The 13,659-nt window shown below is 42.7% G+C and overlaps 2 protein-coding genes across 9 annotated transcripts in view; both read left to right on the top strand.

The window, feature by feature from the left end:
- LOC129556344 (uncharacterized) overlaps positions 1-5,883 on the top strand; it is a 62,817-nt gene extending 56,934 nt beyond the window's left edge. For 5 of the 6 annotated variants that reach the window (XM_088842715.1, XM_088842714.1, XM_088842718.1 and 2 more), the window contains 3 exons: positions 2,019-2,104; positions 3,677-3,723; positions 5,720-5,853. In XM_088842715.1, coding sequence (XP_088698841.1) covers positions 2,019-2,104; positions 3,677-3,700 — 110 coding nt within the window. In that variant the 3' untranslated portion in view covers positions 3,701-3,723; positions 5,720-5,853. Of the gene's footprint in view, positions 1-2,018; positions 2,105-3,676; positions 3,724-5,719 lie in introns of all 6 variants that reach the window. The other variant, XM_055426290.2, reaches the window with a different exon arrangement.
- A 131-nt stretch (positions 5,884-6,014) lies between these two features.
- The window catches only part of N4BP2L1 (NEDD4 binding protein 2 like 1), a 30,495-nt gene continuing 22,850 nt past the window's right edge, over positions 6,015-13,659 (top strand). For all 3 annotated transcript variants that reach the window (XM_055426294.2, XM_088842720.1, XM_055426301.2), the window contains exon 1: positions 6,015-11,646. In XM_055426294.2, coding sequence (XP_055282269.1) covers positions 11,465-11,646 — 182 coding nt within the window. In that variant the 5' untranslated portion in view covers positions 6,015-11,464. The remainder of the gene's footprint in view (positions 11,647-13,659) is intronic.

The following is a 13,659-nucleotide window of genomic DNA, read 5'->3' as shown; positions in this document are numbered from 1 at the left end:
ATATCTTAAAAAGTAAATGAAGAACATATCCCAATTTTTCCTTATCTGTAAGTCAGTTGCACATGTTAATGATTTCATGCAATTATATGTCCCTTTCCTTGGGGACAGAAGCTGTAAGAGCCAAGAAGTAAAGCTCCAGTCCCTGCATCCAATATCTTCCTGATAGTCTTTTTCTTCTGCACATACCATTGAGCCTGGGATTCTCTCACACTTTTAACTTCCATTGGTTTTTACTTTGCTCCTAAACTTCTGCTGTTTTCCACATATTTGGTTAACTCAGCTCAGACCCAAGATTGGTTAAATCTCAGAGTCTGAGGACTCACAACTATCAACCTGTTCTGGTCATTCTTACCATTTTTGTAAACTTTGTGAATAGTCACATCGTTACTGTTTGCTGCCATTTTCTATCCTCCTAGATGCACCAAAGAAATATACCAATTTTAAAAGTTAAATTGCATTTGCTTTTAAGCCAGGAATCTTATTCCTAAGTTCATATTCTGAAATTATATGCAAAATTCTTTGTGTCGTTTTGTGCCATTTTTCTGGGAGAAAGTCCTTAGATTTTATCAGGTTTTCAGGGATGTCTGTGACCCCAAAATGTTAGTAATCACTGCCTTAGATCAGCACCAGAAAGCATGAAAGCACTAGTGGGGAAAGATTCTAAACCTCCTCCCCTGAATGCACAATACCATTGTAATCAGCAATAATGACCCAGCATCCATTAATTAAGCTGTGGAAAGCTTATTTCCTCTATTTCTAGAGGAAATAGACCTCATTCATCAAGTAGCTTACCTTCTAAATGGGGAGACAAGACTAACACAAAACAAAATTATTGTGCGTAGAAAATATAAATGATAAACTTATAAATATTTTATGAGTGAGGTTAGCTGTGCCAAAGGGATTGTAGAAGAGAACATGGGTTTGTGGGTTTGTCTGGGATGGCTCTAAATGGGAGTGAATTGTAAACTGTGCTTGTATCATACAAATGTGACTTGAAAGGAAAACAGAGGGAAAGAATTTTACATTTGGGAATAGTGTATGCTTGAAAAATTCCCGCCTGGCTAATCCCATGGACAGAGGAGCCTGTCAGGCTGCAGTCCATGAGGTCGCAGAAATAGGACGGACCTCTTTGCGAAATGAGGTCTGAGCATGAGCACAAGATGCTTAAAAAAGGAAACGAGAGAACTCTTAAGTGGAGGCTGTAAACCAATTTGTTTACATCCGAAGGTTGAAGGAGCAAAGCTCTAGCGTATCTATGGCCTTGTCAATAAGACAGGGAACTTGAATTCTATTATTATGAAGTCTGTAGACACGGTAGGATTATATAGTAACCATATATCAGTTCAGTTCAGTTCAGTCGCTCAGTCGTGACCAACTCTTTGCGACCCCATGAATCACAGCACGCCAGGCCTCCCTGTCCGTCACCAACTCCCGGAGTTCACTCAAACTCATGTCCATCGAGTCATATATAGACTTGAAGAAACCAAGCTACTCATGTTGCTAGGGATGTGCGAGTATAGGAAGAATATCTCGTATGGTTTAACTTGGCTGATTTGTTTAGATCAATGTGTGGACTTGCTTATGAGTATCTTAATTGTGAGGATTTTTTCCCCCATACACTATGTGGAAGGAGCAATTTGCAAGAAGACTAAACTTGCTGTGCTTGCAATATCCTATACAATGTCTCAGGAAAGGTTGCCTACCTAAATTTTATGCCCTGTGACAGTACCACTTGAAGCTGCTGATGTGTCTATATTTGTGTTTACACGAGAATATGAACTAAGATACACATCACTTTACATATATATACATAAGTATTTTTATTGAGTCTGGGTAGTGTTTGCTAATAGGAATCTGAGACAAACTAATTCCTGCTTTAGCTGTCACTGAAATAGCTTCAAAACCAGGCTTTTATCATTATGGAGGTTTAGATATCATGTTTGCATATCTTCATATTCAGGGTAAAAATATGTGTGACAGGAGAGATGAAATTTGTTCTCTTCCCTCCCGCCCCCCAGAATCTTTGTTGCCAGAAGACTGTGTGGTTCCCCTCGACTGGAAGACACTGAAGATGATCTACCTACAGTGGAAGACATCAGTAGAGGTATATTTTTATGCTTTCAAAGATCTTCTCTAACTGGTTTCTCTTTATTATTAATTTTTCATGCAATTTTTAAAAGTTACTTTCCATTTATAGTTATTAGAAAATACTGGCTATACTTGGGTTGTACATTCTTTTTAAAATAATTTTATTTATTTATGTATTTATCTTTGGCTGCTCTGGGTCTTTGTTGCTGCATGTGGACTTTTTCTAGTTATGCAGAGCAGGGCCTACTTTCAGGTTGCAGTGTGTGGGTTCTCATTGCCATAGCTTTTCTTGTTTCAGAACCTATGGGCTCTAGAGCACAGGCTCAGTAGTTGTGCCTCACAGGCTTAGCTGCTCTGCAGCATGTGGAATCCTCCTGGACCAGGGGACCAAGCCCATGTCCCCTGCATTGGCAGGTGGATTTCCAACCACTGGAACACCAGGGGAGTCTGTATAATACATTCTTGGGCTTATCTTACACCCAGTAGTTTGTGCCTCCCACTTTTCCACCCTTATATTGAGCCTGCCTCCCATAACCACTAGTTTGTTCTCCGTATCTGAATCTGCTTCTTTTTTATTAATTAGTTTGTTGTATTTTTAGGTTCCACATACGATGTTTATAGTCTTTGTCTTTTCCTTTCTGATTTATTTCACTTAGCATAATGCCCGCTAACTGGTTTCTTAAAAAAAAAGAAATCCTATTCATCAAATGTAACATGAAGAGCTACATCCCTTGTATTTTTTTTTCTCATCTCTTGTATTAAATTAGAGAAAGGATGTATGTGAATGGTTGGATAATCTGTGCATGTTTCTTTCAATTAGTCCCAGAGAGAAAGTTGCATTTAACTCCCTAACGTTGTTGTAGTGTAGGCTGGTATAAGGGTCAATTGTGGGTGACTGAGGTGCCTGTTTTAGAAGAGTCATTTATTTTTCTTTACATCTTTTTCTTTTTTCCAGCCCTCAATCTTGTTATAATAGACTAACAGTTACAAATTAGATCCATATTTACTTGACTTGGAAGCACCTCATTATTGGTACGTTCTGGTGGTCCATGATGGTTCTGACAGGCTATTAATTTTCCAGGCAGCTGGAGGAGGACTGGCTGAGAAGGTTAGAAAGGTAACAGAGACTCTGGAAAAGCCAGTCCTCTGTATCATGCAATGAGGAGAGGCTGGAATTCTGTTTACGTTAGTTGGTAGTTACTTAAATGTGCCCAAGGGCAATGCTAGAGGTACATTTTGAAATAAATAGTAAAATCAAGGTTTAGGGAACCATGATAGAATTATATGTTCAGCATATCTTATCTTTTCATGTGGGAAAAGTAGATTCATTTGTGTGCTCAGGTAGTAAAACCAAATACATTAAAAAAAATTTCTTTCTCTTCATTTGCATGGAGACCTTGTTGCTACCTAAATACACACACACAAACACACACATGGATACTTTAAATGTTTAAACTGACATTTGTGTTTATTAGGTTTCTTTCTCATTTGGGGAGTGTTCCTATGTGAGTTAAGTGATGGTGCAAAACTTAACCCCCATGCCCTATATTAATCATATTATTATATGTATTTTAATTATAATTTCTAGAAAAGACAGAAGAAGATTGGTTAAAAAAAAAGCGAATTCCTTGAACTGTAAGTACAACTTATTCCGGAGACCTGTATATGATCAGAAGGAAATGGATGTTGACATTATTTGGTTGTAATAGCTCATATGTACAATTGAAGAATAAATAAAAAAAATGTAGTCTGTTACCATAGCAACCCTGTGTGCTGTTGCACATGTGATGTTTTTATTTCCTTTAAACGTAGATCTTTTTGTGAAATACACCAAGGCTTAGATTGTTGCTACCAAATTTATTTTCCAACTTTATTTGTTAGAATATATTTTAGAGCATTCTGTCAATACATAGTTTGTGATGAATTCTCTTCCCCACCCCGCCACAGATTGATATGTGATGAGGGCTGGGAATTAGGGATATAGGTTATATTTAAATATTAAAAGATTCTCTAGGAAAAGAGTTAAAATATGTAGACAAATGAATGTTATATTTTAAACTTGACACAAACTGACCTTAAAATAAACACATTGCACTTTTTTTTCAAATGCCTAAATTATGAAATAAACACAGCTGCTACTATTTCAGTATATATCTGCATTTGATAAGAATTGAATGTACTCTGCATTAACCTTATGTTTTCTTTTTTCATTATAACTCTTATTTCTAAGAGTATTCTGTGTTTCCATTTCTCAGCTAACTATAGAAACCCACATATACCCAGTGAAAGTACTTGTTTGTTTTAAACAAGGTTCTGCTGAAAGAAGGGGAAAGACTAAAGATTTGGGAGAAGAGATTAGAGATTTAAAAGAGTCACTAGAAAATGTGGGATAGATAGAAGAGGGGAAGAGATTCCAGAGAAAGGACATGAACAAATTCATTCATTTGTTCAGCAAGTGTTTATTGAGTTGCCTCAGTTTAGACATATTTCTACACACCGAGGATTTAGCAGTGAAAACTGACTTCATGGAGTTTATGTGAGGATTGAAGTTAGGAAGCAAGTGTTTACCTTTCCTCTCAATGTGACACCAGGATAAATAGCACACAATAAGCATGGGCATATCTGGCAGTGGCTAATTCGGCGGGTTTTTTCTGTCTGCTGATTTTGTGTCTAGGACACTTTGTGAACCATACTTTTGACTTTTGTGTTCATCTTTTACATTCAGGCTAAACTGACTGCCCTCTGTGAACCTCATAGAGCAGGCATCCCTAATTATTAGTCTTCTCTTGTTGGGGAATTTTATGAGTGCTGTATCTATGTATAGGATTTTTATAACTGTAATGAGAATGGGCCTTTTGGTTTTGTCTTTGCCATAATGATCAGTGGGCCTCAAGTGGTAAACAGAAATTTAAAAAGAAGGAAATAGCAAGAGATGTGGTTGGCTCTTGGAGCCTCAAATCCTCTTCCTGCTGGTGGCCAGAGTGTTTATACTGCCTCACTCCTTTAAGGAGCTGGGCAGCTTGCTGGAAAGAGCATGGGTTCCCATCTTGAAGCTCCTGCAGATCGGCTATGTGACCTTAAACAAATTGCCTTCTCAAAGTTGCGATTTTTTCACCTGAAAAAAAACCAGGTTTATACTAATCTTTCATGGGGATATTAAATCAGGATTAAATGAAATAACTTGTGCAAAGTTTTTGAAAAATAATAGGCTCTTAGTAAGGGTTAATTCCCTTCCCCTGAGTATCTTTGTTGGTTGCAGCTTTGATTTGAAATGCTCCTGGCAGAGCAATGTATTGACTTAATAAACTTGTTAACACATTTGCATGAATTAAGTGTATTTATTTTTAACTTTACAGTGTAAAAAGCTGGATCATCAGGGAATGGGACATAGAACAGGTTTTGATTTAGAAACAGAAGGTTAGGCAAAATCCAGAGGACAGGCTCTTGAATGAAGCAAGACCAGGCAGGGTGTGGGGGCTCTGGGGACAGTGTGAAATTCTGGATGCCGGCTATGGGGGCGCATAAATAGTCATGAGCTTGGGAAACTGACAACAAACTCCATTCCTGTCACTATTCTGTCTGGACTTACCTGGGCTTGTGTTTGTTTGCGGTTGAATTCTTCATCTTCCAGGTACCGTTGAAGATCCCGATCATCAAGAAAGAGAGCTCAGTGCCAACCCGAAGGATAATGTAGAGTGATATAGTCATTGGACTGAAATTGGTTTGAATAATCTGTTCAACTATTCTGATCAGTTTCCTGAATACTAATAAAAAACTCAGCAAAAGAGGTAATAACTTGAATAATTTATTATCTAATTTTAAAGATATTTGCCCTATTTTATTTCATGAAGAAAATAAGACCCAGGAAACTTGAGTAGATTATTTTTAAAATTGCATCAGAATAGAAGGATAGGCCCCTTTATCCAAATGTGGGTCCATGATTCCATTTCTAGAATTTCAAATCCAGAAAGCTCTGAAAACCAAAAGTTGTTTTGTTTTGTTTCTTAAATGTCTGGCATTAAAACTAAGTTGGCAGCAAAATTTGACTTAAACAGGTTAGTTGTACTCCTTATTTACCCCAGTTAGTGTGACTTTTCAGACATTTCACTGGAGAAATATTAATGTGTTTAATTACCAGGGCTGCCCTAGACCCCACTCAGAACTTTCTGAATTCTGAAACAATTCTGACCTCAAGGATTTTGGTTAGGGATTGTGGAACTTGCACTATACTACAGTAACTTATTTTTTATTATTGCTATTATTTTAGTTTAATTGTACTTAACAGATTTCAAATATGAAAATTCATATTTGAAAAACAAGGTGTGATTTCTCATTATTCAACATGTAGGCATTTATGTAATCCCTGTTTTCAGAAAGGGAGCATTGCTGCCTTATCTTACCTTCTACTCTTCTCATCCTGTTTTATCTTCTCCAGGGAATAAACCTCCAGGCTTCTCTAGAGGGCTGGCAGCTGCCTGACTGTGTGAATGTTTCTTTCTTAAACGGACTTTTAACTGACTTTCCTGTTTAGAGTCCCACCTCCAGCCCTGAATTTTCCAGTTCCTGAAATTTTAGGGGTTATGCAGAGTAAATGGTATTTCTTCTTGGCTTTCTATAATTCAAGTTTTGTTTCTTGTTTTTCCAAATTAGTTAATACTAGGCCTTTTGCTTTCCAGTTTTTAATTATTTTGTTGCTGTGATCTTTTTTCTTACAGTTTATATTAAAACTTAAAAATAATAATCATATCCCCTATTCTCCTAACACTCCCCCCCCTCCAAAAAAAAAAAGCCTCTACATTCTCCTGGGGTTTCAAAGAGAGAGTAGAAGCTAACTATTTGTATTCCATCTGCTTGGTTGGGAATTGAGTGTTTTATTTAAAATAGCTCAACATTTTCCCTAGTTCATTTTGTACAGTTTCAGTTTATCTTTCTGCTAGACCACAAGTCTGATCCAGACAGAGACCAAGGTCTCCAGTGTTTGGTTGAACTCCCTGAGATCTTGCTCTCTGCAGGCTCCTAGTGCTGTTGTGAAACTGGACTCACCTTTGGCCTAGAATGGGATGATTTCAGACAAGAGATGATCGGTATTAGAGTTGAAACACAGATGGCTGCAGTGGAGACTCTGGCATCTGGCAAATCTTTGCTTTCTTAGGGCCCTTCAGTAGCAACATTTACAGATTTCTAATGAATATACCACCATGGCTGTGCATAAGGGTAATAGTATAAATATTTAACAGTGAGTGTGACATGGCTAATGACCAATTCTGAGACTCTGTGCTGTATTGAAGCGTATCAGCTAACTATCCACCCAGGCTTGTACTTAGGGTCCAGGATGCCCCCAGCTTTCTCCAGCCACTGCCTTTATTACCTTGCCCTAATTTCCAGAATGAGCTATAGAAAAATGGGCTGGGACTACTTTCCCCACCTCCCAGGCTTCTTCAAAGCTAACACTCCTCAAGTGTCCCTATGCACAGTGGCAAATACTTGGTGCTGCAGAAACAGATTATGGTTATTGCCTTGGGAGAGGCGTATGACCTCAAATAGAGAGAGGGATGGGATGTAGGAGGCAGAGGTAATGTGAGGTTAGAATGAGCAAAGTCAGTCTTATCCAGAGAATATTTCTGTGTTGGCAGACTTATCCCAGGCCATCAAGTCCTGAGCATTTCCCGTCTTGATTCAGCCCAGCAGACACTGCATGACTGCCTTCCCATTGTCCCCCTTCCCTAACCTCTTCCAGCTCCCTGTATCCTTCATCCAGCTTCTAGGGGAAGGACGAGGGAAGAGCCAGGAAGGAGGAGTTTTAAGCAGAGAGGCGCTACCTCTGAATGGTCAAATAGTGCAGTGCAGACTGGTGGAAGGTGAAAACTGGAGGTGCTAGAGCAACGAGGGGTCCCCCAGAGAAACAGCTAAGCAGGCACAGATGGATGCTTTCCTATTCTTTCAATTCATGTCATATATACATATATATATATGTAACAAGGTAAAAATGTATATAAGACATATTTTTGAGTAAAAAATCAGATCAAAACTTTTGGTAGGGAAATCAGATAAAAGCTTTTGGTAGGGGAAGAAAGGACATAGAGTGAGAATTGAGAAGCTACTACCTCTGTATTTTAAATGGTTCTACTCTGTTACAGGGTCTGTGGTTACACCTCTTTGGAAGCTTCATCTTGGTTTCAGACTTTCTGCCATATGGCATCTCCAGGGGAGAAACCTGGGGCTGATTTGAGCATTCCAAATTGTGGAGTATTTGGAACTGTAGGTTCAAGAGTTAAATTTCTGGTTTCCATGAGCTCTTCCTGTGTACCCCCTTGTTTTTCCACATCTTGTTAAACAGTAATAATTAGAGAAAGATTTGAATGTTTCTTTACTTGCCTACTTCTAAGATTATTTTCTTTACCTCATCATAGCAATGGTTTGTAGGACAGCAAAGTGAGATTGTGCTGGTCATCATATTCTAGAGAAATGGAATAGAACTTTAGAGCTGAAAAACCTGGTTGGATGAACTGAGGGAATGAAGGAGTGTTAATCACAGGGATCCTCTGACCTGGGGTAGCTTCCTCTCTGGAGGCTGCCACCTTGTTAGGGCCAGTGAGGATCTGGCCGTAGACATTATCTGAGAGTACTGTGGCCCTCAGAACTGCTGATGTGGTCACTGACTGTGTTTACATTACTCCTCAGTTGAAGTTGTCTCTATCTTTGTTCAGTCTTAGTCTTTATAAAGCCCGTGCTCAGACTCATTTACTGAGAAGGCAGTTCAGGTTCATATACAATTATTGAGCACCTCTGAATGTCAGACGCAGTGTTAGCTCTTGGGGTGACAAGGGTGACAATGTCTTTGCCTTTGAACTTAGTCTAGTGGGAAGAAACAGGTGCACAAACAGCTTTAAACAAACTGTGGTTCTGAGGAATAAATTGGGGAAAACAGAGCCTATTGACTAGTTAAATCTGAGAGCTAAGAGAAAGGAGAAATGTCTAGGGTCACTTTCAGATACTGCCAGCCATTTTCTCCTCTTTCAGCTCTCCCTCCCTTGGATGTCACATACTCTTTTAGAATTCTGTTTGTCCCTTGTACTTTCTTTCAACAGATCCACTTTGCGGGGAGGTGGGGGGGTGCACACAGTCCTTAAGTGTGATCCCTGAGCCCCGACTTCATCTGTCTGCTCTATTCTCCATCTTCTCACAGGGCAGGAATTTCCAAAGCTCTGCCTCTAGCTCAAGACCTTTCTTCTAACAGCACACTCATATTTCCCAGCACCTATTTCATTGCTCTAGCTGCCACCTACACTGCAGTCTAAGTGTGCCCAAACTTCTAGTCGCCAAAGCTGTGTGTCCTCCTGCTGCCCTGTCCATGCTGCCTGGGACACCCTCTACAGAAGGAAATGGAAATGGACAGAAGTCTCGTGCAACACCGTCCAATAGAAATAAGTCAGCCACATACATAATTCAGACTTTTCTACTAGCCACATTAAAAAGCAAAAAGAAATAGATGAAATTAATTTTAATAATGTTAACCTAATGTACTCATCATACTATCATTTCAACACATGAATATAAAAGTTATTGAGATATTTTACTTTATTTTTTTCATATGGAACCTTCGAAATTCAGTATGTATTTTAATCTCACTTGAAAGTGAAAGTTGTTCAGTTGTGTCCAACTCTTTTCGACTCCATGGACTATACAGTCCATGGAATTCTCCATGCCAGAATACTGAAATGGGTAGCTGTTCCCTTCTCCAGGGGATCTTCCCAACCCGGGGATGGAACCCAGGTCTCCTGCATTGCAGGCAGATTCTTTACCAGCTGATCTACCAGGGATGCCCCAATCTCACCTGGATCAGTTATATTTCACGTGTGGCTTGTGACTCCTGTATTAGAGAACACAAGTCTAGAATGGAAAAGGTAGTATTTGAGGCTGGGCATAAAGTTCTTGTAAGAAGTATACTAGGATACATAGAAGTGTGATAGGATACATATATGATAAGCATCACTATTTTTATGATTCATCTATAGTCTCTGTTCCTTATGGTTTTCCCCTAATATTTAGAGAAGCTTTTGAAATTTCAGTGTTTCTCACCAGTGCTAAAAATCCTTGCTCCGATGCTGGGAAGGGATATGTCAAGAGAGAGTAGCTCACTTCCCTGTCCTCCCCTGCCCCTCCCTAGTAGAACCCCAAGAGGAAGGTGAAATTCTGAGCATAGACCCCCTCCCTACTTGGAGAGTGCCTTCCAGAGCTCATTGTGCAATTCCTGGGCTTTGTTTTAGAAGTAAGTTGCTTTTCTTCACAGTTCCTTTTTCAAAATTTTCTTACCTTAGCTGCCAGAAACAATGTATTTGCTTTACAATGGTTATTACAGCCCAAGCCTCCATATATCTGGGATTTTTCCAGGATGGTGTTAATTTTCAGTATTGTCTCTTTCAGTCCACGCTTATTGGATTTTAGTTCAGAAAATAGGATCTTTCTATCACACTGTTGAGTGTGAAATATTGGAAAGTACTGTGGTAATCAACCAACTGGCGCTCACCAGTTCCCGGAACTTAGAACTGAATTCTGGATGCTTCTCTCTAGTGTCAGTAGACTGCTCCTTTCCCTGGGGAGCTGAAATAGTTTCTGGGGAGACCAGTCTTTTCAGGCAACAAAGTGTGTACCTGGGCAGTAACCCTTCTTTCTCAGGAGGACTAGTTTATACTACTGTTCATAAATCTATCTGACTTTTAAGGGGTGCCTTGTTTTGAAGAAGAGATTTCTAAAGTTATGTAGAAGGAACAAAGCTTTCTAAGAATATTTTTGGCAGGCTGATAAGAATTAAAAAAAAGCGGGGGAGGGGATTATACAGGTCCTGGGAGAGTGGCATTAGCCATTGGGACACCCGTCAGATATTGGTGCTCACAAACTGGGGGTGACTATGGTTTTTACTGTTACAGTTCAAAACGCTGTTCACGTTCTCTTTGTCAACTAAAATTATTTCACTTTCAAGGCCTAGTGGGCGGTGGGATGGGGTAGGGCTTTTGCAGAAGGCTTGCCTTCCATGCGGGCGGCCCGGGGAAGTGCCCAGTGTCCCGCTTGGTGGGCCCAGGGCGACCGGCGCTGGGAGGTACGGGCTGGGCTGGAGGTGAGGGTGGGCGGTGGGAGGGGAGTGGAAGTCGGTCGCCGAGGTTTTCCCGGCTGTCAGTCTCCCAGCGTCCCCGGCTTTCCAGGTAGGGACGACCCCTCCCACGCAGCGCGGTTCGGGCGGGTGGGAAGGAGGGGCTGGGCTGCGAGCGCCCGCCCCTCCATCTATCACATGGCCGGAGAGCCACAAAAACAACAGCTTTGGCCAAGACCGTGACTTCAGGAAAGGGAACGCAGGGCTCTCTTCGCCAGCCCCCACCCCATGGAGGAGAGTTTTCTTGAATCCTTTGGGAGGCTGAGCCTACGGCAGCAGCCGCCGCCGCCGCCGCCTCGGCCGCCAGCCCCGCCGCCCCCGCGTGGGACACCTCCGCGCCGCCACAGCTTTCGAAAACACCTCTACCTCCTGCGAGGCCTTCCGGGCTCGGGGAAAACTACACTGGCCAGGTAATGATGCGCCGCGCGCCGAGTCCCCGCCGGGCTCCGGTCCAGCCCGCGCCTGCCGAGGGGAAGCCGGGGCACCTGGTTCCCGGCCGGGCCGCGGGCCTGAGACGCGGGGGCCCGTGCCGCGGGTTCCCAGGCTGCGCCCGCGCGGGAGAACTGTGGTCGGCACCGCGCCTGGCGCGAGCCCCCATAGTAGCGGACCCCCGCCAGCGGGGCTGGACGCCTTCGCCCCCACTCTCGCAGCCTACAGTCGGGGGCCCAAGGGCAGCCCTCTTCGGGAAAGCCCGATGGCGACTGCAGAGGAGACCGCCGGGCCGCCCGCTGGCGCGCAGGCACCCGCCACAGTGCGTCAACAGGCGTTTTAAACCGGACCGGAGACGCTCAGGGGCCGAGGGTCGGGGCCGGGCCAGGGCGCGCGATCGCGTAGAATATCTGGCGGGTGGAGGCAGCCCCGCGTGTGCATTGGCGACTGTGAAGGCGCACAGCTGCCCCGGGGAGGGGGTCGCGTGGCCTCGCAGGCCATCACCGACACAGCCTTTCAACTGTGCCCAAGGCGCCCAAATTAGTTTACCCGCGAATTGCGTCAGCGGCCCCCGTACCGGGTCAGCGTGAATGACACGGGCTTGTTGCCTTGGCCACCTTGCTAGGCCTGCAGCTCCAGCCTCAACTCCCACCACTCTGCAGCGTTGAACTGTTCTCTCCTTGGCTTTGCTGACGCTGGCCCGCCTGCCTGGTTTGCCTTTGCCTGGCTTGCCCTCCGCTGCCCTTTTCCTAACTGATTGCAACAGCGCTTTAAGACTCAAGTCTGTTACCCTCGTACTCTGGGCTCCTCCGCTTCCTGTTTACACCTCTGCTGCTGTGCTCAGTTTTGCACATGGTTTTGTTTATCCTGTAAGTTTCATGAAGGTGGGGGCCGTATCTTATCCTGCAAAAGCGCAGTGTCTGGCAGTAGTATGTGTTCAGTAGAAGTGGTCCCTGGCCCTCAAAGAGCTTTCCGTCTCACCAGAGACATAAGGCTAGCTAGCTGTAGAACCATGGGGGCTGGCCGTGGAACTGTGGAACCTTAGAAAAAGAATCCAGGTGGCAGCGTACCATCAGAAGCGGATTTGAATGGTACACAAAGAACGAAGGAGGAAGGGCTGGGTCCTTTAGGGTCAGGGAAAGATGACAGCCCTGGGGATGTGCTGCCAGTTTTAATTAGGATTCCTGGCTGATATGCCTTTAGCAAAACCTTATTGCTACATTTTCACAGATTCAAGGGACGGGTGACTTCCAAATGGCCATTGGTACCCTTTTCTAAGAACCACACACATTTCAATAGGTCTTTTCTCTGTCTGAGTGGAGAATGGGGAAGCCTTCCTGGAACCTGGCAGAACTTGGTTATTTTATGATACAGCCATGGTGGGTACATCTGTTACCAACCAAATACCTCTTGCAGTCAAGCCCTGTTCAGTTTTACTTTGGCCTTGCTGATCTCTGGCCTCCCACACACTGTGTCCAAGAAGGGAATAAACGTTTTTGGCCAGATTTTGTTTAGAGCTACCCAGAGGGGAGTAATACGGTGAGTGCAGGGTGCACAGAATTGAACAGCAGAAGTGGTGGGTTTTGGGCCTCACTTTCTTCATCTCCAAAGCTAGTGCGTTGGCCTGGTTGATCTTAAGGTCCCTCTGGCTCTAACATCTACACTTTTAGGATTTTAATTCCTGGTTGACTTTTGACTAAGCAGAAGACACCAGATAAGAGACCAGCTTATTAAAGAATGTCTCTCTAGGGATGGCTGCCATGAGCACTGGCCTGGAAGTCTGAAGATTGTGCCTTTAGATACTCATTGTCACCAGACGGTGACTTTGGACAGTCACCTCGCTTTTCTTTACTTTCCTTATAAGTGAATAGTAAGACAGAGATTAGGTTAGATGATTTACTGAAGATTTTTTTAGCTCTTAATTTCTAGTTGTAAGACTTAAGTGTTTTGTTACTAATGGCTAGGTAAAGAGCTCTGCACTTTGAGTCAATTTA

This window comes from Moschus berezovskii, chromosome 13 (genome assembly GCF_049115385.1).
Source record: "Moschus berezovskii isolate FMDL1 chromosome 13, NW_MosBer_1.0, whole genome shotgun sequence".
NCBI classification, from domain to species: domain Eukaryota; kingdom Metazoa; phylum Chordata; class Mammalia; order Artiodactyla; family Moschidae; genus Moschus; species Moschus berezovskii.
This window is presented reverse-complemented; position numbering and strand designations above follow the sequence as displayed.